The sequence below is a fragment of the Embiotoca jacksoni genome, unplaced genomic scaffold, assembly GCF_022577435.1.
Source record: "Embiotoca jacksoni isolate LCO1_2020_lvr unplaced genomic scaffold, fEmbJac1.0.p SCAF_15, whole genome shotgun sequence".
Taxonomy (NCBI): Eukaryota; Metazoa; Chordata; class Actinopteri; family Embiotocidae; genus Embiotoca; species Embiotoca jacksoni.
The window spans coordinates 900,928-926,383 of record NW_027185285.1 but is presented as its reverse complement, the minus strand read 5'-3'; the positions used below and the strand labels follow the sequence as shown (position 1 = coordinate 926,383).

The window sequence follows — 25,456 nt, the reverse complement described above, 5'->3', positions numbered from 1 at the left end:
TCCAGTGGATAAGAACAAGCTGGAAGGTCAAGGGTTGAAGTTCAGGACACTCTTAGAGTGATATGTGTGCAGGAGCATTAGCTTAGGCTGACAGGATTAGTGTCCACAGACACAAATACCATAAGGACCGGAATTATTACGCATATGGGCACAGCTATGAGCAGGGATTTGTGACATGATACTCACGCACATGCACACACTTTTCCTGGTGATCACATGAGAAGGAAAATATTTTTATATCAATTGATTTATTATCCAGCTGGCTCAGGGCTCATTAGACAGATGACAGAAGGTCACTTGTATAAGTCATGAGATCCTCTGCAATATGAAGCAGTTTTCTTTTTGTGCAGGTAAGTGGCCTCCTGGTTTTTTTTTTGTTTTTTTTTTTATTATTGTTTTTTTTTTTATTTTTTTTTATGGAATATCTGTGACCATGTGCACAGTCTCAAATCACTGTCAATTTCAGTTATTGACTAGCTTCTATTCCTAAAGGGGAAATAGAATCAAAAATGGGAAAAGTAAGGCAGCTGCAACAAGGAGAAATGCATTGTGGGTATTGTGAATATTCTAAACTACAGGTATGATTCAGAAAATGAGCTGCAGAGAAATAAAGCGAAAGAGAAATGAGTCTGAGTGACACAGAGGACGAACTTCCCTTTCTGCCTTATTGTTCAGTATTTGTAAAGATGTTGTTCTGTTTTGTATCAATTACGTATGCACAGACACACAAACAGACACGGCTGTCAGGCAGAACCGCTGACACCACAGGTACCTACAAATACACACATGCACGCACGCAAACACACACACACACACGCACACACACCGACCGCAAGCTTCCCGCGTACTCATATCTCTCAGTCTTTTACTGACAGTGACTGTGCCACTTTTGAGAAGAAGAGTGAGTGGGTGAGTTGACTGGAAACATGCAGCGGCGACCCAACGCAAAACCCTCTCAACCAAGGCACAACGCGTAGTGTGTTGGCTCCACAGAGGAGCCTGCTGAGCCCTCGACGCGCTCGGCGGGAAGAGACGCGAGTGGCTCAACCAGTGCGGCTTGGAACTGCAGTCACAGAAGGAAAATAGAAACACTGGTATGCTGTGACTTAAGTCAACTCACAACGTAGACGTCTTCAGGAAATGAGATATTGGGGATTTTCGTATTTATTTATTTTGTATTTATTCTTTTTTTTTGGTGTAACATTTCGTAACCTTTTTGACCAACGTGTCTTTTTTTAAAAGATGTTCAACTACATGGCTGACTCTAAAGTGAAACTATTAACTTATTTAAAACAGCAGATGTAACAGTGTAGCAGAGCTCAGCGTAACTATACACCGAAACTTGTTTTCAACCAAATTATGTTTTAACTGATAACAACCTGAATCAGGTTTTGGATACATTTTTACAGTTAACATCCGTATCTTGACTCACCATCTAGAAAACTCTGATGCTCTATCTGGCATATCTATATATCGGACATAAAATTATACATCAGTAGGGGCATCAGTCATGCTGGTGTGAATTAACCTGCAGGCTACCCTATGCAAGTTGCATTGGTCCATTAAAACAACGAGAACTAATCCAGAACTAAGAACTATGTATTAAATAGCTTAGCACCAACCTTGTTAGGTCTGTTAAAATGTCCCAGCTCATGTCCTCACAGGTCCTCCGACATCCCACTGCTGCTCTCGCACTAGTACACCCATGAAAAGGTTGCAGACGCAGCCTTCCCTGCTTATGCATCTGTAACATATTATCAGCTGAGGTTAAAGAGGCGATCTCAGTAAGCACTGAACTGAAACATAATATACCAAATAAAAACTGTTCTACAGTTAATTTAAACTCCATAACATTTAAACAACAATTTATTTTGCAATTTTGCACTAAATTGCTGTGTGGCTGTTAAGCTAGTTATCAAAAAATGCTGATGACTGCGGCCTAAATTAGGCCAGATAACCACACTGTTTAAACCATTCCTCATAATTTGTATTTTGTTGTTTAAAAAAAAACACCCTCCAAACTCTTTGTCTGAATCTATATATTGGAGGATTGATATAAGTGGGAATGTAATCATCTCGGCAGGTTTAAATCACCAACCGATCCCATAATGCATTGTGCTATTTTAGACCATAGGCTGTAGAAGATTGTGCTCATGAAAAGCTGTACAAATTAGTGAAAGATTTTATACACAAGTGACAATAATGATGTACTTTCCTGTTGGTTGCGAGTGGGTTACATTCATACCCCAAATAGGCCAGTGGCACAGAGGTATGTCTGGGTTACTCAGTGCTCTCTGGCCAAGTGTTCTTGGCAGGTGTGACTCGGACCATAAAACCAACCGATCCAACAAGCTATTGGGATGTTTTATAAATGCACAGCTTAGAGTTTGCAAATGAAACGGTGTAAAATTATTCGTATTTTATGTACTAAACTTACAATGAATTATGGTGGTGTATAGTTGGAGGGACCGGGCTTCTTGCCCTGCAATAGGTAAGAAAAGTACTTAGATGAGTCCAGTTTAGTTCATTACCACCAACCTCTGACTCAGAGACTGGCTCAAGCACCCAGTTCTTCAAGTTTAGACCGCCTGTTTCGCCACACTGAACCAGAAATGTTGTTGTGACTGCACCCCACTTCAACATGTGGAGAAATCCAAAGCCTGAAAGTCCAGCCATGTCAAGTGCTGATATACTGTATATAGGCATTGTTCTTGGGCTTGGTTTCAGGAAACTGACAACTGAAAGTGAAAGTTTCATAATTACTTCATGTTAGCTAACCTTGAATGATCTCTCTTCCTCGTCACTTTACACCCTTTTATTTACTCTTTCCTTTAAGCTGTGCTTCCTGCTCTCTGGTTAAAAAAAAACTGTACTCTTCCTCAGCTTCAGGGTGTTGAAGATGGCAGTGTGGATCCAGGCCCAGCAGCTTCAGGGTGATGCTCTGCACCAGATGCAGTCGCTGTACGGTCAGCACTTCCCTATCGAGGTGCGACATTATCTGTCGCAGTGGATAGAGGGTCAGCTCTGGTGAGTGTCTTTGCAGCACAAACAGAATGTGTGTGTGTGTGTGTGTGTGTGTACACAATTATAGCCACATGTATGTTTGTCTTGTATATTTTCCCATGAAAGCATATTTAGACAGTTTCCTTTTTTAACCCAAACCTTCATGTCCATTTTTAGTTTGTTCAATTTTAACACTTTGGAGTTTATTCAACCATGTGCATGTATTTATGCATGTGTCTATATTTTTGTCTTACCTACATGTGTGATTGTGTGTTGTTAGGGATGCCATAGACCTGGAGAACCCACAGGAGGAGTTCAAGGCCAAACGCCTGCTGGACAGTCTGATCCAGGAGTTGCAGAACAAGGCTGAACACCAGGTCGGAGAGGATGGCTTCCTACTTAAAATAAAACTGGGACACTATGCCAGCCAACTCAAGGTGAGCTTTTCTTATGACAGCACTGCATACCTGCAAGAGTATGCAGGACCTTATCAGTGCTGGCTCACCTGCCACTGACCCATCAGCCTGTCCTCTTCGGCCTGTTTTTTGCTTTGGTTTGCAGTAAGAGAGGAAAGGTGAAAGGGAATTGGAGAACACACAAAAACGAAAAGCACTGTGTACATGTGTATCAACTATGGCTCCAATTTCTTGGCACTGGCAAATTTCAGACCTTGATTTTTTTTGTCATTAAGATGTCTTTGAAGTTGAAGTTGAAGTCAAAGACAACTCTGGAGGAACATTTTTTTTTTTTTTTAAAAGAAGCAAATTTTAAATGGTTTACAGTGAGAAGTTGATAAGAAAGTGTTTCGAAGGCACAGCTGTTGAGCTCAAATGTTTTAGTTCTTATAAAAGAGCCCACAGTCCACAAAATGTTTTCAGAACAGGTTGTCTCCACAGTGAGGAAAACAAGAGGACAGCACAAGGGAGGACCCTGGTAACCAGCCAGTGCTACTATTTATGATCAAACTCTGCTACAAGATCTGTTCCTCTGTCTGGCTTCTCCCTTTCTCTGTGCCGGGTTTCAGGGAAGGAGAAGCCAAACAGAGGAACAGATCAGGGAGCAGAAACGGGGTGAATGTGGCTGCAGTCCTGAATTCCTACTATGTTGTTTTTTCGGTCTATGGCTCACCGATGAGTAGCACACAAAATGTATGTGGCTGAGAGTGATGAATAAAATTTAATGCATACCTTTATATTACTCCTCAGCGATTCTTGAGATCCTATCTCTCCTTCAGAAGTCAGAATAACACAGATGAACAAATACTGTATACTGTGTTCCTTTTCTCATGATATGTGATGTGTCCTCATCAACTCAGCATGATGAAAATAATTGTAACTTTTAATGAAACTTTATCGTTTCACTAAAAGCAGGAAACAACAGAGGTATAACCATCCCACTTTCTCTTTTTAAACTGAAAGTGAAACGGTGATTTGTTCCACTACTCATCAGTGGAATAAAATACCAGTGTAGCTCATAAACCACTTAACTGTGTGTATGCTAATGAGTCATGTCTCCATATGAACTGTGCCATGCTGGGTCTCATTAAGCTAATGGCTTTTAGTGTGTCTGCAGCGTGGACTCCAGAACATAGCAAGCTTCTTTGATGCAACTAAATTGGCGAGTCCTGTGTGCAGCGGCTGCTCCGCTCGTCAGGGGCTAACAGGCTTTAACACAGCTCATGTGCTCCTTGTCTTTCAGAGCACGTATGACCGCTGTCCTCTCGAGCTGGTCCGATGTATCAAACACATCCTCTACACAGAGCAGAGGCTCGTCAGAGAGGCTACAAATGTAAGTGGGATGCATGTGTGCGCTGAAAATGACACGGAGAAACCAAATTTTAACTTTTTTTGGTCCTACAAACTAAATTAGGCAAATCTTATTGTAGTTTTCACACTGATTTACAATGCGTTTGTAGAATGTTTTTACCAGGCTTGGTTTTTAAATGACAGAATGTATATTACATTATAATTATATAATTACATTGCAATTATAATGCTGCTGTTACACTTAAAATATGTGCCCTAATTGTTGCCTATATTTGGCCTCAGGAACATCCATCTTCAGTTTACAGCACTAGTCTAAAAACAATAGAGGGGCTCCTCTTTCCCTGGTGCAACCTTTATATGTCCATGCAAAAAAAAAAAAAACTACGGGTGATAGATTTTTGGATTCAGTATGCAAAAAAACATTAAAAAAAATACAGGTATTTTTTTGCATGGAACAAAATCTTTGTTAACCAGTGTTATATATGCAGGCTGTCACCTGCATGCACACCTGTGGCCTCTTCGTGAATTATTCATTTCATAGTCCATACTGAGCCCGCAAACGCAAACAGAAGCTCAAACTACAAAATGGTGGCGTATTCAGAGATAATTGGATAAATGCTCACTGTCTCCTCTATTCATCCAGTGAAGGTCTGCAGAAATGTGATACAAATTATATAAATGTGGTAGCTTGCAGACACTTAAATCACATGTTATAAAATGTCCTTTCTAAAGCAAACATTTTGTTTTTCTCCATTTTAATGCTACAACATGGAGGGAAGTCAACAATGGAAGACATTTCACAGTTTATTACATGAGTTACAAAACCATAAAACCAGCAGTGCATAAAACATTTGACTCCCAGCAACTCCTGTGGTGAATTGATTTTCAGTCACAACATGCCTTTTCTATTAGTTGAAGGCATATTTGGACTGATTGAATTTACGTTTGTTTATTCTGAACCTTTAGGCACCATAATGCTCTCATTCAGACCTTTAAGTGACAGTGCTGTTAGCCTGAGTATGTCAATACATTTTTACCCTCTCGATCTTCACTGTTTCCTCTTTGCTTGTGGTCAGTGGGGATTTTACTATCAAACAGCCCAAGTGCCACACATAGCGGTCAACGCCTTTAATATCTCTACTCCATCCCCCAAGGATACCCCCAGTATCTCAGCTCTCCATCCACCAGCAGCCAGCCACTCCACTTAACAACCATCATAAACAATCCAATGCAATGTGTACCTGTCAATGGAAAACAAACCTTACCAAATTACTGTTCCTTAACCCGGCATTTTCCCCCGTCTCTCTCTGCCCGTGTCCCTCAATCACACTTTGTAATTGATAGTCGAGTTCTCCGGTGGGAGGGATGATGGACAGCATGTCTCAGAAATACCAGCAGATCAACCAGGCTTTTGAGGAGCTCCGCCTGCTAACCCAGGACACTGAGAATGATCTGCGCAAGCTACAGCATAACCAGGAGTACTTCATCATCCAGTACCAGGAGAGCCTCCGCATCCAGGGTGAGACCAGAGGACTCGCATCTCATTACTGCTGCTGTGACGAAATGCAAAGCTTCATGTTTTGATTAACGAGAATGTGAGACGGTAGCTTATTACCTGAAACATCAATTGACAGAAAAAAGTGATCAACTTGTTTAGATTTGTAATTGTTTCTTTAAAGTCATTTATCATTCATGGCAAACACTGGCCGGTTTAAACTTTTCAAAAGTGCAGATATTCTACTTCACGGTTTTATTTCATTGTATTGATTCACTGTAAGTGCAAAACCAGCACTATGAACATGTGACCTGGGCATTTTGTATTTTGAGTAACTGATTATCAGAAAATATGAAAATAACTTGATTGAACTGGGCTTTTCCTAAATGTAAAGTTAGAGTGCCGCTTCATGTTTAATCAAACTTATAAAAGTTTAAAAATGGTGAGTCTAGTACACAGTTTATAGTTTTGAATACCACAGTCCAGATTGTATACAAGAACATCATTCCACATACTTTTCACAGCGGTTTGAGATGTTATTCTAAATCCTGTTGATCAGCAATGAAAAACAAACAACTGGAGCTCCCACAACTCAGCAGCTTTTACTGTATGATGGGCTCGTCTAAAAACAACATCCTGATCCTTTTATCATCTGCGCTAAGCAAGAGAAAGTCCTCCTGAGTAAATGATTATGCATCAGGGGGGGTGGATAATGTATTCTATATGTGCACAGGTTAGGGATCTTTACCTCCTGTCTTTTCCTCCCTCAGTCTTTAACTTGTCCCCACCCCTCCTCAGCTCAGCTGACCAGCCTTGCCTCGCTGCCCCCTGCTGACCGTCAGCTACGGGAGCCCACCCTTCTCAGCAAGAGAGCCACAGTGGAGGGATGGCTGACCAGAGAGGCCAACACACTACAGAAATACAGACTGGTGAGACTCACTCTGGAAAAACACACTGAGCGTGTGCATGAAAGCCAATCCGTGATTGCCAGTGAACCGCACAACACTGAGATAATGAAAAACGCTGATCTGATGTTCTGTTTGTGTGCAGGACCTGGCGGAGAAGCACCAGAAAACACTGCAGCTGTTGAGGAAGCAGCAGACCATCATTCTGGACGACGAGTTGATCCAGTGGAAAAGACGGCAACAGCTGGCGGGCAACGGGGGCCCGCCGGAGGGAGGCCTGGACATCCTTCAGTCCTGGTGAGTTCTTCTTCACCTCCCACCAACATCACAGCTTTTAGACTCCCTCACAAAGCAAAGGGTCACAGATTTACAAGCTCCCAGTGAACCACTGGGTTTATTTCCAAGGTTTATTGGCTCCTAAGAGAGACGTAGACAGAAAAACGACTTTTTGGCTTCTAATCCCGTAATTTCAGACTCTCTTTGGCTTTTTAATTGCAAAACAATATTTCCATATGTCGTACATGTATCCAGTCAAAACTTGAGCATTGTTTCCAACTGTCCTGTTCTATTTTGATCTTCATTTTTAAGCTTTGAGTACAACTTTCTGCAGTATAATTTCACTGAGCAATGTTAAATCACAATGCTGTACCTTTTACGATGTCCTTTCATGGCCTAATTCTTCCTTGTGTGTGTGTGTGTGGGGGGGGTGTCAGGTGTGAGAAGCTGGCAGAAACTATTTGGCAAAACAGGCAGCAGATTCGGAGGGCAGAGCACCTCAGACAGCAGCTGCCCATCCCTGGACCTATCGAAGAGCTCCTCAACGAACTCAACAGCACCATCACAGATATCATCTCAGCGCTGGTCACCAGGTGAGTGTGTGTGTGTGTGTGTGTGTGTGTGTGTGTGTGCGTGTGTTTTAGGTTACTGTATGTAGGTCTGTATAGTGCCCATACAAGTATATCAGCTCCAGCACGTATGAAAGTGGGTTGCTGGGAGGAATCGTCCTCTCTTGCACTCAGTGTTGGCCTTTATGCAAGCAAGTGATACTTGTGCAACTGTATTTTGGTTTGTGGTCAACAGAGTGCAAGATATCATCTCTTTCTAAAATGAAATTACTCAGGCATTCAAATTTATCCATCAAATGATTCAATCCACATGATAAAAGTCTGTGGAAGCTTTCTGTTCTCCAGTTTTAGTGCGTACTGGTTGAGTAACGAGGATCATCTGCTGAAGTCAGAACATTTTATTTAGGATTAAACCTCAAAACCCCAAATTTGAAGTCGTAATCCTGATGATTTCCTTCTTGATTTGGTGACACTAATTGTTATCATGGTAACAAGCTACTGCAGATTAATTCTATGGTAAACATTCACTGAACAGTTTCTTTGTCAGAACTATCTGTTTACTATGCAGCCAATTCTATATTAATGGAAGTCAGTCAAAAATAATTGCAATCATGATCTGATTTTATGCTGCGTTTGGTGCGAGTGATTTTCGTTATGGACTCCGGCTGACTCTGCTGCTAATAATAAAAAAAAAAAATGAAAAAAACAAAGAAAAATAATTACTGAATGTAAGCACTGTAGATTGAATGACTATTGCAGGAAAAGTATCAATAATTAGAAGTTGATTACTAGCCTGATGTTCCCAGACACAAATACATTGTGTGAATGTATGCGTCTAAATACAGTTTGTAGGGTATCGTTTCCAGTCGTTGCATCTGTAGACCTCCGGTTAATATTGAAACTATTGAAGCAGCCTTTAACCAATCAGCTTTAACCACCACATGGGTTGAGTCACTACCCCTGCTCCAGTTGCATTTATAAAAAACGCTTGACTTCAACATCATCGCACTTAACCATCGACACTGGTCGTTGATTGGTCTGCCGTTCAGAGTGGCTGAGCAAACGTTAATGCTAACAGGGTTTGCAGAGCAAAATCACAACAAAGAAAACTGAAGCTATGAGCAATAGTCTGGCGGATGTGTAAGGGTTATCAGGATTACATTTAGGATTTAAGTTATTTTAATAAGGAATGAAGATTGTACTCATGATGGAGTCCGTGGTTTGGGGATGAATTTTATCGTTTTAGGAACTTTACTAATATAAAGTTAAGTTGGTGTCCTGTTTGCGTTTGTTTTAAGTCTAAGCCTCGTGCTGAGCCAAAGCAGAAGTTCCTCATGTCTATTAGATGTCATGTATCATTTAGCTGTCACTCAAACCCCATCAATACAGAGTAAAAAATACATGGAGAAGGAGGAAAAGAGGAAGGAGATGAGATGATCATAACTGAGTGTAAATGTGCCCCGAGGCAGAGGATGGAAACAAAGAGCATGCAGTGTGCAAGAAGCTCATGCGACATGTTTCAGTCCATTATTTCCGGCCCCAAAGGCACATCTGCCAGGATCTTTCAGCCCTCCACAGCATCTCTGAAGAAGAAGTATTCAGAGTTTTTTTTTTCAAAGGCGTCATCTACCACTCTCCTTAAAGATGGTCCCTGCAGGGAACCATAACACACTGAGAAGTCATGTCATTGTCACAACAATTTCTGATTGGCCACAGACAAGCCTGTGACCAGACAGTAATGCACTGCTATCACGCACAGTACAAACGCAGGTTATGTTTCCTCAACAACATCCTCTCTATATTCCCGAGAAGCCCCGGGAGGTTTCACATTGGGAATGGGAGAGTGTTGTCCTCTCATCACCACTTGGTTCAGCTACAGACCAGCAGACTTGAAGACTCATAACTGCAGTCTGTGTTTCCAAGCTCCCTGTGGGCCTGCAGGATTAATCATTAGGCTGTCTGGGCTCTTATCTCACTTCTTGTTTGTGAATGTACAAATAAGAAAACAGCTGAAATGACAAGCAGACAAAAAAATTTCAGAAGAAAGTAATTGTTAACCTTGTTGGTTTACTGAACATGGTTATAATTAGGGTCATTTTCAAAATTGTTCTCAAACCTGCAGCTTTAGAAGAGCTTAGAGGAACCCTGTGGACTTTTAATTATCAACAAACAGTTTGCAGTATTTCACACCAGACATGTGTACTTACACCCTAATGCACACGTTGAAAGCATGTTCATTTCACACCATTTTAAGTGTGTACATAAAAGTGGTGGGTGCATACATTTGTCCTGTGGACACGTTGAGTTGACAATTATTTCAGTAGAGCTTGCACATCGTATGGATGCCAACTTAGCAAAATGCAATGAAGTTACTGCCACATATACAAAGTTTTATGTAGTTGTCAGTAGATGATACATATTTACATAAGGTTTTATCTTTTATTCCGAGTTTGTCAAATTCTTGGTGAGATTTAGATATTTTGGAAAAGGCAGAGAGCCTCTAGGCAGATGCGGTCATGATGAACACGCTGGTTGGACGCGTGTGCAAGTAATTGTTGTTAAAATAATAAATATAATAAATGGTCACGGTCAACCAAATGCTTTCTTCAAAACATTTTTGTCTGTATTTCTTAAGACGCGTACTCTTGTGCGGCACATCTAATACGTTATGTGTTAATCTAATGTATTAACACATAACATAATTCCTAATAAACAGGGTTTTGATCTGTTTTTGACTGTGACTGAAACTCTAACTCTTCTTTTTTTATCCACAGCACCTTCATCATTGAGAAGCAGCCTCCACAGGTGCTAAAAACCCAAACCAAGTTTGCCGCAACGGTGCGCCTCCTAGTGGGCGGGAAGTTAAACGTGCACATGAACCCACCGCAGGTCAAAGCCACCATCATTAGTGAACAGCAAGCCAAGGCCCTGCTGAAGAACGAGAACACAAGGAAGTAAGTATAGAGGACCTTTTTGTCGGTGTCGATTTAAAGCAAAAAAATAGATGCAATTGGGAGAAGATTTTGGATTTTCTGGAGGTTCTGACTTCTCCCATTTTTTGACATGAGTGAATTTGAAGCACTGCTCTGACATCGTAGTGTAGCAACAGCATGTCATCTATCTGTCTCCTCTTTGTTGAATGCACATTTTTTGGTGTTCCCACATCCTTTAGAGGGGACACTGCAGTGAGCTTCCAAGGCACCACAAAGATAGGGACTTTTTAGTTTTCTACATGGGGTTATTGGATTCCAGCGTAAACTCTGGCTTAGTGTGTTTCCAGACCTCACCACATAGACATGGCTGGAACTTGAACAATGCCTCAGAGGAATCTATGGTGTGGATACAGAATCCACATTTAGCCTGATGCGCAGCCTTGTTCCACATTCCTCCTGACTAATAGAAACCTTTCAAGGCTCTGGGTCAGCCAGGCAACCAGTGGGGTGAAATGGTGAGCAATCCAACAGCCTGGCCATCATCTGCTGTGTCTCATCTCAACCGCAAGCCCAAAAACATCTGCTTGGTGGTCCTAATGATGATGAGATGGTGGTCTTTAAATCTTCCAATTATACAGAAAATGAGTGTGAACATCTTCTGCACACCCTGCATGTTTCTCACCAGGCTCCCGCTGACTCATTTCTATAAAATACGCTCGGAGAATAATCAAACTCTCACAGTAGACAGGAGGGGTAATTGACTCACTCCTTAATGCTCTCTCTCTCCATCAGTGACAGCAGTGGAGAAATTCTGAACAATAACTGTGTGATGGAGTACCACCAGACGACCGGCACTCTCAGCGCCCACTTCAGGAATATGGTGAGTGGGTTGTTCTGGGCTAGATGAGCAGATTATTTTACCATGACCAAATCAATAGAAAGAAAAAATACCATCATTGCCTTGATACTACAGAAAGCGTCTGAAATTACAATAAAGAATTCATCTCAAAGTCTCCACCTTGTCAATATTTGCCTTGTTTTGCCTCGGCATGTCATTGTTCATGGGTCTACACCATAGAGCTGGTTCACCCAGGAGTGAAGTAATTGCCCATCATTATGCCCACTATTATGGGAATGTGTTTCCAATGATATATTTTCTTGGGGTGAAATTGCTGGAATAAAGTGAAAGCATGTTTTTTAATAAAAATCTTCTGGGGTCTCTGAAGATTTAGAAGCATCAGTGTTGAAGTGAACTGCACCATCCATTGTCATTATCTGGTAACTGTGGAGTGTGCATACATCTTAGTTTGTACTGCACAAACCCGTGAACACTCAGCAGTGCTGCTGGGGATCAGTCTGCAGCTTCAGTAAAGACCCTCTTTTCATGACAAACGTTGTTAGCAACGATCCCCCGGGGGGCCCTCCATGGATTATTTAAGTGTCAGCCCCGCAGTCCCACTAAAAGTGAATTATGCATACATGTACTGTGATGTGTACGTTTGATCGCCTCGCTGCATAACCAATATGTACCATGTATCTTTACACGTCATCTCTCATGTAGTCTTTAAAGAGGATCAAGCGATCGGACAGGCGAGGAGCAGAATCCGTCACAGAAGAGAAGTTCACCATTCTGTTCGAGTCCCAGTTTAGTGTTGGAAGCAATGAGCTCGTCTTTCAAGTGAAGGTAAGAGGATGCAAGCAGATGAGGGGAAAGAAAACATTACACTAACCTTGACACATAGCGATAGTGTCTATTATTACACGTGCAGTAGTAGGAATCTATTTATTCTAACAAAACCTTGAGCATCTATTCCAACACAGTGAAATGAGTGCTCTACATCGACCCAACCAGTCATACTCGTTCTCAGTCCTCATCTATCTTCTTACCACTGGTTTTATGATGCTGTTTAAAAATACCCTTCGTTCCGCTTAAATCTATAAGTACAATGAATGTTATGTTGGAGTATGTGCACCATTTATTCATGAATATTCCTGTACTGATGGCCTCATCTTCTTTCTCTTGAACAGACGCTATCACTTCCTGTAGTGGTGATAGTTCACGGTAGTCAAGACAATAACGCCACAGCAACTGTGTTGTGGGACAACGCGTTTGCAGAGCCGGTGAGTCAATGTTTGCGTGTGTGATTGTTTTCTGTGGTCAAACATTTTATTTAGAAATGCTTAAACTTTTGAATTACACTGTGTTTTCAACGTTCCAGAAACGCCTTATCCCAAAAACTGTTGAGTTTCAAGCATGAAAAATGTATTCTTCAGATTGTGGCTGAGTGACAATTTTGTCGACACAAAGGCACAATCAAAACGCAGTTACCATACAATGGCCTGGAATTTAATACTAAAGGGTATAAGTGTTTGAACACTTCACAAAATAATAGATTTCTATAGAGGAAATAAGCAACTAAATTGTTCATTTAATGAAAAGTAGCAATAACTTGACAATTTAAGTAATTGGAAAAAATGCCACAGGCTCAGAAATGACCTTTTTTTTTTATTGTTCTCTGACATTTTGAAAAGCAATGAAATGGCTGCAGACCTTATTATGTAGATTGGTGCATGCGAATAATCATTGTTTCATTTTGGTTTAAGGTGAACTTGCTAAGGTCATAAACTCTGCATTTTCTCTATCTACATGACAACTAGCTGTTTTCTTTTGATTTGGATAATTTCATGAAATATGGCTTTAATTCGTGCAGAGACAATGATGTAATTAAAAAAAATATATAGCATCTGGAAATACTAATGTTTTACGTGTTCACATTTGCATGTGATCTTATTTTAGGTTAGGTTAGGTAGTTACTTTATTAATCCCTGAGGGGAAATTTTTTTCGCTACAGCAGCATACAGGAAGCAATAAGATAATAATAATAGAATAATAGAAAGCAATAAAATAGTAGTAAAATAGCAGTAAAAAATATAAAATATAAAATGCGCAGTATATACAGTACAGTATATATCTATATATATTATATACAAACAACCAAGAAACACAGACAACAGTGTTATTGTTATGTGATGGATTTTGCCAGAGGTGAGTTATTGTACAGTCTTATTGCGGTTGGCAGGAATGATCTCCTGTATCTGTCCTTGTGACAGCAGCTGGAGGAGTCTTTTGGAGAAAGTGCTCCGCTGTCCCTGCAGCAGGTGGTGGAGAGGGTGGTCAGGATTATCCAATATGGATAATAGTTTGTTCAGCGTCCTCCTCTCCACCACCTTTTCCAGGCTGTCCAGTTTGCAGCCAATGATGGAGCCGGCCTTCTTAACCTGTTTGTTAAGTCTGTTGGTGTCACCGGCTCCAATGCTGCTCCCCCAGCAGACCACAGTGAAGTACAATGCACTGGCCACAACAGACTGGTAGAACATCTCCAACATCTCGCTGCACACATTGAAGGATTGAAGTTTCCTCAAGAAAAAGAGTCGACTCATCCCCTTCTTGTAGACAGCGTTGATTTTGCATTCTGCTGCTGCCTTCCTCCCCTCGACAAAGCTCATGTAAATCCTCGGCTGTCTCCTCTGTGTCTGCAGGGACGGGTGCCTTTCCTCGTGCCAGACACGGTGCTGTGGCCTCAGCTGTGTGATGCCATCAACATGAAGTACAAAGCTGAGGTGCAGAGTAACCGAGGCCTGTCTGAGGAGAACCTGGTCTTCCTGGCTCAAAAAGCCTTCAGCAACTCCAGCAACAACCCTGACGAGTACCGGAGCATGACAATGAGCTGGTCACAGTTTAACAGGGTCAGCACTAGTCTTTCCTTAAGATCCTCTCTCTGTGTTTCTTATTGAATACAAACAAACAGCTTTTATAAAGAGCTTTCTATTTATCTGTCTACATCAGTTTTAATGTATGGTTCACTTAGAGATGTTTTTCTCCCCCATTCATTTTTAAAAAGCCCACGGGCCAGTTTCAGTGAGACATTTCAACCACACGCTTGTTATTCATAGAGGGATTTATTATTACTACGTCATTCCAACATAGGAATATTTCTCGCTCCATTTGCAGCTCTATTCTGTGGTCGACTTGAATGAGAACGCCTCACTGGTAGCCAGGTCTTCATCTTAATGGGCCTGTTTGTCCACACAGAAAAATGCTGGAGGCCTCATTTTCTGGCTCAGCAAGCCGGTGAAGGCGGAAAATATACTCGCACTCACCGCACACCATCAGTATTATTGGATTACGAGAACATTAAGTTTCAACCACTTCACCAATGTGTGTGTGTGTGTGTGTGTGTGTGTGTGTGTGTGTGTGTGTGTGTGTGTGTAGGTTACGCACAGCTTTACCCAGACTCACAACATGTACACATACAGCAGTACACTTTAAATCATAAACACAAGGATGAATATAAAGGTTCGAGGAAACACTCTTCTCCATGTATCTGGACTGGCTGTACGAAAAGGTGTACATGTCTGTTTGAATCCTGGGTGATTTTTTTTTTTTCTTTTTTTTTCATATATTGATATCTTTCCCGAATCAATGTTTCTCTACAGGAAAGCTTGCCAGGGAGAAACTTCACATTTTGGCAGTGGTTTGACGGTGTGATGGAACTCACAAAAAAACATCTCAAACCACACTGGAACGACGGGTAAGGAACCTGAACAGGTTTTTGTTGTTGTTGTTGTTGTCAGGTTCAGTCTTTGGTGAAAAATGTAGCAGAACAGACATAAATAATAAAAGCACTTCATCTCTTTTTTTCAATTTGACAGCTGGACTGCATGTTCTGTGAAAATGAATTTTTTTTCCTCAGCCCATTCTGTTAATCTTGACAACTCGAGCATTGGTTCACTTTCATGATTTTCCATGGCAACCTGCTGTTTCCAGTAAACTTGGATTCAAATGGAAGGAGTCGTGTTGAGGGAAAGCACTTTTTCTATGTGTCTGTTTCTCTCTTCTTTATAGAGCGATCTTGGGCTTCGTGAACAAGCAGCAGGCCCAGGATATGCTGATGTCCAAACCCAACGGTACCTTCCTTCTGCGCTTTAGTGACTCTGAGATTGGAGGCATTACAATTGCCTGGGTCGCAGACAAAGCAGGTACAATGTGCAAAACACCTCATTTGAGATAATTTTCGGACTTTGAAAAATCTGCGTGAATTGGTGCATGGAAGACAAATTATGGTTCCTGTTATGTTTTTTGTAAATTAAAGTTTTTTTTCACCACGAACACACAAAAGACACAGAAGAACATGGACATCCCATTCAACAAGTTTTTTTTTTCCACCTGATGAACTGTAATTTTCACAACGTTAGTCCTGGATAGAGAAGAAATGTCTCAGAAATGTATCTTTCATTAGCTCGCTCTATGTTTTTTCACCTGCCAGTTATTGACTGTTGAGCGAGTATTATTCAGTTAGTTTGTGTTAGTTGGTGTGATGGTAGCATCTGTTGACATGATATAAGAAGGCTTCGTAAAAGCTGTTAGACTCCACAACATGGACAAGTAATCAGCAGTCTGAGCTGCTAGATTATTGATATTTTAATGGTAGTGATGTGTGAAATGACTCTACAGAGAATGAAAGTGCTGATAATTCATCTAATTAAAGATATGAGCATTTGAATGCAGAACCTGTAAGCTTCCTGGTTTCCATTTGTAGTCTGAGTAGTATTTACCGATCACGTCTGAGTGGGCTTCGGTTGCATGCAAAAAAAATAAAACAATAATAGTCAACTCGCAGAGCAAAAGAGGCAGAAAGACAGACAAAATGCAGTCTGAAACTATCGACTATCGTCTGATGACAATTTTGCTTTTTATTAGCTTTTTGCTCAGTTTTTAAACTGCTAACTAGCTTCTACTCTCTCAACTCAAGATCTATTGTCTCATCTCAAGTTGCTTGTCAGACTGTTAACAAAGACTTACACATGGATGAGGAAGTCCTGGCCTGCATGTCTGTTATCCATTAGTCGGACATCCGCTGTCTACACCAGAAACCCTGAAATACCGACCTTTGCCCTTCAGAGGTTAAATCATCATCAAACCGATTGCAGGGTGGCTCTGAGACTGACAGAAAACTATCACCAGCTCCCCTCAATTCTGTGGAGTCTCATAATGAGTTTCAGCTCATCGTTTAACACTCTGGCTTCAACTATTTGTGAACAGACAATCATTATCGACAGGCTGACGACTATAGTGGAGCATTTGGCAGCTTGAGAGTCAGATATTTCCTTCCCTTCCTTACATTCAGGACGCAGTCAATGTTGCCGATTGGACGGCTGGGTGTGTAAATTAGCAACTGGAACTGCAAACGCCTTCAACTTAAAACATGATGAAATGTCAGGGTTGTCTTTACAACTTGTTTCCACAGTTTAAAGCTAGATCAGAGTCATCGCTTTGATAACAATCAATGGAACTTTAGTTTAGTGGGTGAGGACATCGTCATCACTGTCATCCAAGAACGACCATCAGTTTAACAATTATACCAAATTTGAAATGATCTCGAGAAACTGATCGTGTTACTATAACTGTGAATAACGTGCTGCGTTTCTCCAGGTGAGAGAATGGTTTGGAACCTCATGCCCTACACAACCAAAGACTTCTCCATCCGCTCTCTGGCTGACCGCATCAGCGATCTCAATCACCTCCTGTTCCTGTACCCCGACAGACCCAAGGACGAGGTCTTCTCCAAGTATTACACCCCTCCACTCTGTAAGCAACATCCTGTTTGCACAGGCTGCTGTTACCTTCAATGTATTGCTGAGCGACGACCGCTCTGAGCTGCGAGTTATTCCGTCTCCCTGTGCTTGTTTGTTTTAAAGCGAAAGCCGTGGACGGTTACGTGAAGCCACAGATCAAACAAGTAGTGCCAGAGTGAGTATCCAGCTTCCTGTTCTTCTCTTTCCCCCTGTTCTTCCATCCCTGCTCTGTCTCTCCTTTTCTTTATTCTCTGGCTGCATTTTTTTTTTTTTTTAAAGCAACATTTAGAGTCAATCACTAAATACTGGACTCTGAATTCAGATCAGCTATTAGTTAGCTGTTACAGTTGGAGGAGGCCAATTAAGGATGGCTTGGGTTCCTGCGCGAGCTTGTCTCCCACTCATCATTAGAGTTAGGCTTGTTAGTTAGCCGGCCGTGCTCCCTCCTCATCTCCATGGTTGGTTCACCCAGAGCGGAGGGAATGGCCATAATGATGCGGCAAGGCACGGAAAACACACTGAGGGTAGTTGCTTAGGCAACTGTAGAACATTGGCTCATGGGCTTTTATCTTGTGTGTGTGTGTGTGTGTGTGTGTGTGTGTGTGTGTGTGTGTGTGTGTGTGTGTGTGTGTGTGTGCGCGCAGGTTTACTACTGCCAATCCAGACTCAGCAAGTGGGAACCCAACCTATATGGATCAAGGCGCCTCCCCAGCACCTGTCAATCACCCTCACGCCTACGGCATATACCCACCTATGTGAGTTGACAAGTCTCAACGTATGAGCTGCTCCGTGCGAGTGTGCGTGTGCGTTTTGTGTGTGCAGAAGAGTGTCTCGTTGCTCCTGTCGTTTTGTTGGTGCTGTGCTGCCGGCTTGTCTGAGTGTGGGCGGCTCCTCTCTGTGTCCCGTGGCAGGAGCGACTCTATGTTGGACGCAGACGGAGACTTCGACCTAGACGACACCATGGATGTGGCGAGACACGTAGAGGAGCTTCTCCGGCGGCCCGTAGAGAGCCAATGGAGTGGCCAGCAGTCCTGACCCTCGACCCTTTGACACGCGACAACACCAAACAAGCCCTGCCTCCCAAACTTGCCCTACTCACATTGACATGGTTTAATTCCATTCATTTCTCTTCTTTTTTTTTTTTTTTTTCATCTTGCTATAATGTGAAATGTTAATAATGGTTGTGATTTTTTTTTTTTTTTTTTTTTCTTTTCAGCATGATGGCATGCATGTCGGTGAATTTTTTTTTATAGTTTTATTTGTGTCCATACATGTTTGTAAAACAGACTAAATATAATGCAAAACCTACAGTGTTACAGTATTGTGAAAAAGAAAAGAAGTAATGTTCATTCACATTGTGCATGCGTTTCCAATTGATTCGAAACTGATTTTAAAAGAAATATGCTACTGTATGACATTATTTTTAGGAGTTAATGTTTTTATTTTATATTTTCTTCTTTGTAAATGGCTTATCAGTATTTTCATAGTGACACTGATATTGCCCTTTAACGAAAAAGAAACATCAACGCAGAGTTTTGCTTTTGCTTATAACAACATCGTCGGAGTTGTTGCTCTGGAGTATTAAAGTTAGTTTTTTCAAATCCATATACACTAACCTACAGGCAGAGCGTCTCTCTTCGCTCTCTGCAACTGACAGCACACGCATCAGCACAGGCACAAGTTTTAGACTATTTCTGATTTGTTCACCAGCTGAAACCTAGGAGGGGAGTTGATGCACCTCCCTCGCTCTCACAGGGCTATATGTCTTCTGTTTGTACACAGAAATGCTGATCTAAGCATTTACCCAGCGCTGCCTGCTTCGTCCTCTCAGGTCCCTCTGTTCCCCTCATCAATGCTACCTCGCATCATTCTACTGACAGTCGTGGCTTGTTTTGGTTCTGTCGTTGTTTCTGCACACACACTCACACCGGTTGGTACGCTCAGTGGATTTTATTCTTGTAATATGCGTTGATATGTGTCAAGAAGATCCCTTGTTGCCCGAGGTCTAGCTCTGTTGGCTGTTTTAATGCTTGAAACCACTGACCTGAAGAAGTCCAGAGTCCTGAAGCGTCACATGTCCGATCAGCTGTGGCCGAATATTTTTGGGGCCGTGCCGCTCCCGGTCGGACTTTTTTCTGCCCGTCAGCCCATTTTGCTCCTGCAGCTGCATCATGACGCTGTGGCAAAACGAGCATGTGCATGTGTCCGTGTGTCCAACATGACCGTGCCAGCAGCCGAAGTTGCAAACCATAGATACGGGCAGGCTTTGAATTATTGCACAGACTCATGAACTGCTGGGCTGCATAGAGAACTCGATGATATTTCATTTTGTCTGTTTGTTTCTTGGTCTGACTTTTGTTTTCGGTCCGGATCAGTTTTCGTTGTGCATCCCCGTTTTGCCACACATGAAAAAGATAATTGTTTAAAACAGCCTTGCACCTCAGGAATGAATCACTTTTGCTTAGCCGATGTATAAGCCAAATAGAAAATGATCTATGTATACAAAATATATGAATTTATTTTCTCTATCATAACTCTCTTTTATTATTGTTTCCCTGGCACTCCCCAATTGAATGTAACCCATGTGCATGACCGTGAGGATTTACGTACAATACCTCCTCAGTCTGAGCAGACGTCCCGTGTGACCAGAGGTACCAGTTGAACAAGAACACAGAGAAATCAGAGAAGAATTTATGATGTGCTTTTGTGGTTGTCCGATAGACATTACAGTATTTAAAATATTTCCTAATTTCTTTATTTTCTTTCTAATCTCATTCTTTCCTGTTTTAAAAAAATCTCAAGCTACGTGGGCAGTCTTGTGATATTACCATTATCGTCATCATTTTTGAGCTTTGTTCCACTGTAGACTGTATTTTTCAATGACGTAGATGGCGCTGTGTGCTGTTTGATGTATGTACCATGTTTGTGGTTTGGGTTTATCACTTGGAGGTTTTCCAAGAGAAACAGCAGTTGAGTTGAAAAGAAAGAAGAAAATAAAGTTTCATAAATAATTTGAACTCAACCTGTAGAAGTTCAGTAGATTTTGATTTTAGATTTTTCTCTACGAAGTTCACTTTTGTGGGCCAGCAGGTACCTTCATTCATTTAACCAGCAGTCCACAAAGTCCATTTGATTCAGCAGGTATTTACAGAGTAAAGGTGTTTTGAGTAACTGCATTATTTACAGTATATGATGTGATCCATGTAATTAAAGACGTGTACATTCATTTAAACATGTTCATTCAGAAGGCATATTTTGCCATCGAGGTACGTTACACTGCTTTATTGTTAATGCGCTGCAACATGTCGAATGAGTCACAACATATAGACATGGACAGAGGAGTTATATTATTAAATATATTAAAAAAAATATTACAGCATGGTATTGCACTGAACAATATACTGTTACTTTATGATGCTTTATGAATGAAGAAAATGTAATTTACAGACAGTGAAAAAGATAAACGAGGGCTGAAGAAATGTCCAACAATTCTTGACAATAAATTAATCATCTCAATATACTTTTTAAAATGAGCACTGTTACTTTAAAGGAATGTTCCTGACTGCTTAACATGAGTGCTGCTCATTTTACAGAGTATCCCAATGTTGTTTAGATTTTTGAATGTTTCCGGTGCGGTCAGACATTTGTTTCTTTCCATAAATCAGCACAATACCACACAAATGCAACATTCCCCTCTGAGAAGCTTTTGGATTGCATTAACTGCACAAACACAACATCTATGTAACTCTCACAAATTGGAGCTGAGAGGATTTAAGATGCTCTTCAAACTGCACTTAACTTTTGGAATGGCTGAACTGGGATGGTGCTAAATTGCCTGGTATATTTGGTATATTAGAATGGAAGCAAAGATAAAGTGTACATGTCGTAAACCGTGCAGGAGCTCAATATTCAAATTGTAATTCAGCAACTCTAAAATCTGACCATAAAAAGATGGTCAGTATGGGAAAGTTAGTGGAAAAATAAGCTCCTTTCTGCCATCTAGTGGCTATAAGAAACATAGCTTTGTGTATGTATGTGTGTGTGTGTGTGTGTGTGTGTGTGTGTGTGAGAGAGAGAGATAAGAACATCTAATTTGCATGCAATTCAATAGAGTGTGGCCAGTTATTGCTTAAATGATTTTCATTACCAGTTTTTGATGGTGAGGAATTCTCTGGCTGAGTCCATAAGCTAAAAATGTATTATTAAGGTTAATTTGAATTTAAAGCATTTCAGCTGTATCATATATGTTTATATTATGTACCGGCTACTATGTGAGAATGACAGTCAGCAGGAAGGATGAGGTCAGGAGGACAGTGAGAAGACAGGATGGAATACCAGAGAGGTGAGCTGGAAAGGACACTTCACTTCAAGAAGTATACCATCATAACAGATGTTTTGGCAAATTTGAAACTGATGGAAAGCACAACAATTATTCCCTTCTGCTCTCAACCAAAAATGCTAAAGTGTTGGCTACTGACAGTAAAGGAAGCTTTACACCATCAGGTTTATCTTTTTCTCATGTGTGTCTTGACACAACATCTTTCTGAAGGCCAAAGGATCTGAAGATTACCTGACACCAAATGATCTATCATTACATAATTCACCAGAGAAGACATGACAACAAACAACCTGATAGCCAGACAAGAGAGCAGTGGCACTGTTGGAAGGACAGGAACTCTTAGCTGCACACAAAGATTGTAAAACAGGATGCAGCTCATGCAAAGATGTAAAGACGTCGTTACTGTCTAACAAAGGACCCGCAATGTGCTTTGCTGATAAATGGATCCATCGAGAGGTGGTCAGTAGATGTTTTTTTTTTTTACTTCACACCCTAGAGAAAAAGTTTGACTCCTTCCAACCCCTCTTCCAAAAGGTATTGTTTAATTAGGAGTCTTACTTAAAGAAAGATTTGCTTTGGGTCTCTTTTTTTTTTCTTTCAAATTTAAAGCACTAAATCAAAGAATTTGACAATAACCAACGAATCAGCCTTTTTCCACTAACACAATTTTTAACAGACAGATCTGTAGTAAAAACATCCAAATTAAACTTCCATGTTGCCAATACCTAAAAAAAAAAAAAAAAAGAGATATCATCCGGAAATAACAACACATATTTTACAACACTGTAACTTCATTTACATCCCCCAACAAAAAAAAGACCCAAACAAAGAAACAACAACAATAAAAAAAAAAAACACCACTGAAAAACAAAAGAAATTAAATCCACACACTCATTCACAGTCGCAACCCAATCAACACAACACAGCTCACCTGCGGGGCTCCGTTCATAGAACCACACAGGGTTCCCCAGAGAGGGAGAAATAAATATTTACAGACATGCAGAGACGCAACATATCACAATCAACAAACCAAATCACTTCAACAATCATAACCGTTTGAGAACTCACAGTCAGCTGAAATTAAAGAGATCTAGCAGATTTGAGAAGAAGCACCTGCAGTACGTAAGCTCTGTCACCACTAGATGTCAGTAAAATCGAATAAACCAGGCGGGGTGCCATGTGTTAACATTAAATATAATGTGTCACTCATTCCTGAATTATTCAATTACACTTCCTTATCAGTGGCATCTGTCTCTTCCTGTGGCCATCTTGTTATTCCAGTTGGCTGTTTGATGACTGGTAGGGCGTACATGTTGACGACTCTGACCTTATTCATGGAGCTGGTTTCTCAGCACCTGCCTTACTCTCTGGAGGTATTGACTGCAGCTGACCTCTTTGCACCCTCGTCAAGGCTCCCCCTGCCCTGCGGGATATCCAGGTACTCACAGGCTGTCCTGTATGTCAGCTGTACAATCTTCTGGTCCATCCACCCCTTCTGTTCTGATCACATTTCCTCTCTTTGCCGCCATTCGGCCGCACTTATCCGGCCTGATTTACATACAGATATCCTGATCCTGGTTAGGTAAATCCATGTCTCATGCCCTTCTGGCATACAGCTTGATGTCATTTCTGTAGAGGAGGTGGCACATGTTCACTCCACTTGGGAATCTTTATCCATGTCCATTCTTTGCCACCACCTGGCCTCTATTCACACATATAATGGACAAGTTTAAATTATAGATGTTAAACATGGCATTTTATCTGTTTTAAAAAAAAGAAGAAGATAAAATTCAAATTATAGTGCTGTATTCCTACACAACAGATACAAATCTTCTACATCATCATGAAACCATCCAATTCCACGATTACAGTTTTATTTTTTTTCCCCACTTTTGTTTAAATCTGGACCGTGCTTTTAAAAAGCCACCCTAAATACAGAGTTACATTCTGAGGAACAAACTTCGAAAAAGCGTCTGTGATGATTTTCGGTTCCCGTTGGACTGATTATCACATGGGTAAGCGCAGGAAGTGTAGTGGCAAGACACACCCTACACTACCCTGCTATGAACAGCGGGAACTTCCTCTATAGATATCATAATTCAAATGTACAATTCACACATTCGGCGTGTGTCTTGTCCTTGTGGTTTCACCCTTATTTCACGATCCTCCCTTGTAGGTAGAACTGATGCTGCAGAGACACTGGGAATTCAAAAATAAAGCAGCAAATAAATCACAAAGTGTGGTAATAAGTCCTGAACGTTTCGGACGTTGAGCGCTCTTCTTTGCTCCTGCGGTCAGCTGGATTAACAGGCGTGATCAATAGCCGGGTGTATGTTGACTGATCAAGAGGAGGGTGCTGTGCGAGGCCTGAAGGTATGGCAACGGAGATCCATTGGTCTGAACCTCGTGCTGCTAGTTCAGCAGGAGGGAGCGGTGCCTTAGTGTATACAGCCATGGCTGACATCCTGCCACAGGAAACTAAAGCAAACCTCAATGGAAAACAACAAGAGTGTTATTTTAGAATAGCATTGCTATTTCTGTGTTTAAGACCGCTGATACAGTCTAATCCGTATTTCATTTTTCTTCCTCCCCCACCGTTTTATTTGAACTCATTCTACCCTCAGTCAAACAAAAATAAATGTATCTTTGTCCAACAGTCCTGATCTAGTCATTCATTACTTCACTTACAGTTCAGTATAAAATCCAGTTGTTGTGGGTGGATCGATGAAAAGCCCCTTTTGAAAGGGTGACTGGTCACATCTTTGTGGACTCAAGTGAACTGTACCACTTGAATTTGGAGGCTGAAGCCCTTTCACATTAAAGTGAGGCAGCTGGGCTTGGTGGGGAGGCTTTTAAAAGCAGAATTTTTGTTAAATAATTTCTGAGAATGCATAATACATGACCATGAGAGATCACGAGGAGAAAGAAAGGGAGAGCAGCGAGTGAATAGAAGGAAGAGAAGGAGATACGAAATTTCTCCAAACTCCTCCTTCAGGAAAAAAAAAAAACACTGCCTCGGTGTACCAGCAGGCATTTCATTCCTTCATCCCCCTTTTCACTCTTCTCCTCTGTCACATCATTCATTCACAGATTTTATTCACTTCTCCTTGTCAGTATCCTGCCGGTCCTTGAGGAGGATCTGGACTCAGAAGGCGTCCGCATAATTTTCATCCGTAAGGCTGGATGCAAACAGAGACGTTGTGTTTTGGCTTCAGATTAAGCCTCCAATCGCCACCGAGGTCTGTGAAAATATCTGTGGAAAAACACAAGCATCTTTGAATGAGAACCTTTACTCTGACATATTGTCCCACCCTCGGACAAAACACATCTGATGATGACAAACAGTGTGCATTATTCTGCTTTTGTGTGTCATGTGGGTGTCGCTATTTACCAGAAAGAATTTTCCCATTGTTGCATGAAAGATAACAAACCAAATATAAATCAAGTCTGCCCATGAAGTGCTGCTTTGGCTCTGATTAGTCCGGCCATAAATGGCAATTATGAGCAGAGTGCACGCTCTCTGCTGCACATGAC

The 25,456-nt window shown here is 41.2% G+C and overlaps 1 protein-coding gene across 1 annotated transcript in view; it reads left to right on the top strand.

Annotated features, from left to right (window-relative positions):
* The first annotated feature begins 2,887 nt into the window (after positions 1–2,887).
* Positions 2,888–25,456, top strand: part of stat5a (signal transducer and activator of transcription 5a) — an 86,247-nt gene continuing 63,678 nt past the window's right edge. Inside the window, 20 exon segments of the mRNA XM_069148561.1 lie at positions 2,888–3,027; positions 3,284–3,440; positions 4,702–4,791; positions 6,114–6,288; positions 7,063–7,193; positions 7,315–7,466; positions 7,883–8,038; positions 10,789–10,968; positions 11,740–11,827; positions 12,509–12,631; positions 12,976–13,068; positions 14,488–14,694; positions 15,445–15,539; positions 15,854–15,987; positions 17,441–17,596; positions 17,707–17,758; positions 18,228–18,338; positions 18,495–18,611; positions 19,316–19,403; positions 19,405–19,541. Of these exon segments, the coding sequence (XP_069004662.1) occupies positions 2,900–3,027; positions 3,284–3,440; positions 4,702–4,791; positions 6,114–6,288; positions 7,063–7,193; positions 7,315–7,466; positions 7,883–8,038; positions 10,789–10,968; positions 11,740–11,827; positions 12,509–12,631; positions 12,976–13,068; positions 14,488–14,694; positions 15,445–15,539; positions 15,854–15,987; positions 17,441–17,596; positions 17,707–17,758; positions 18,228–18,338; positions 18,495–18,611; positions 19,316–19,403; positions 19,405–19,541 (2,570 nt within the window). The 5' untranslated portion in view covers positions 2,888–2,899.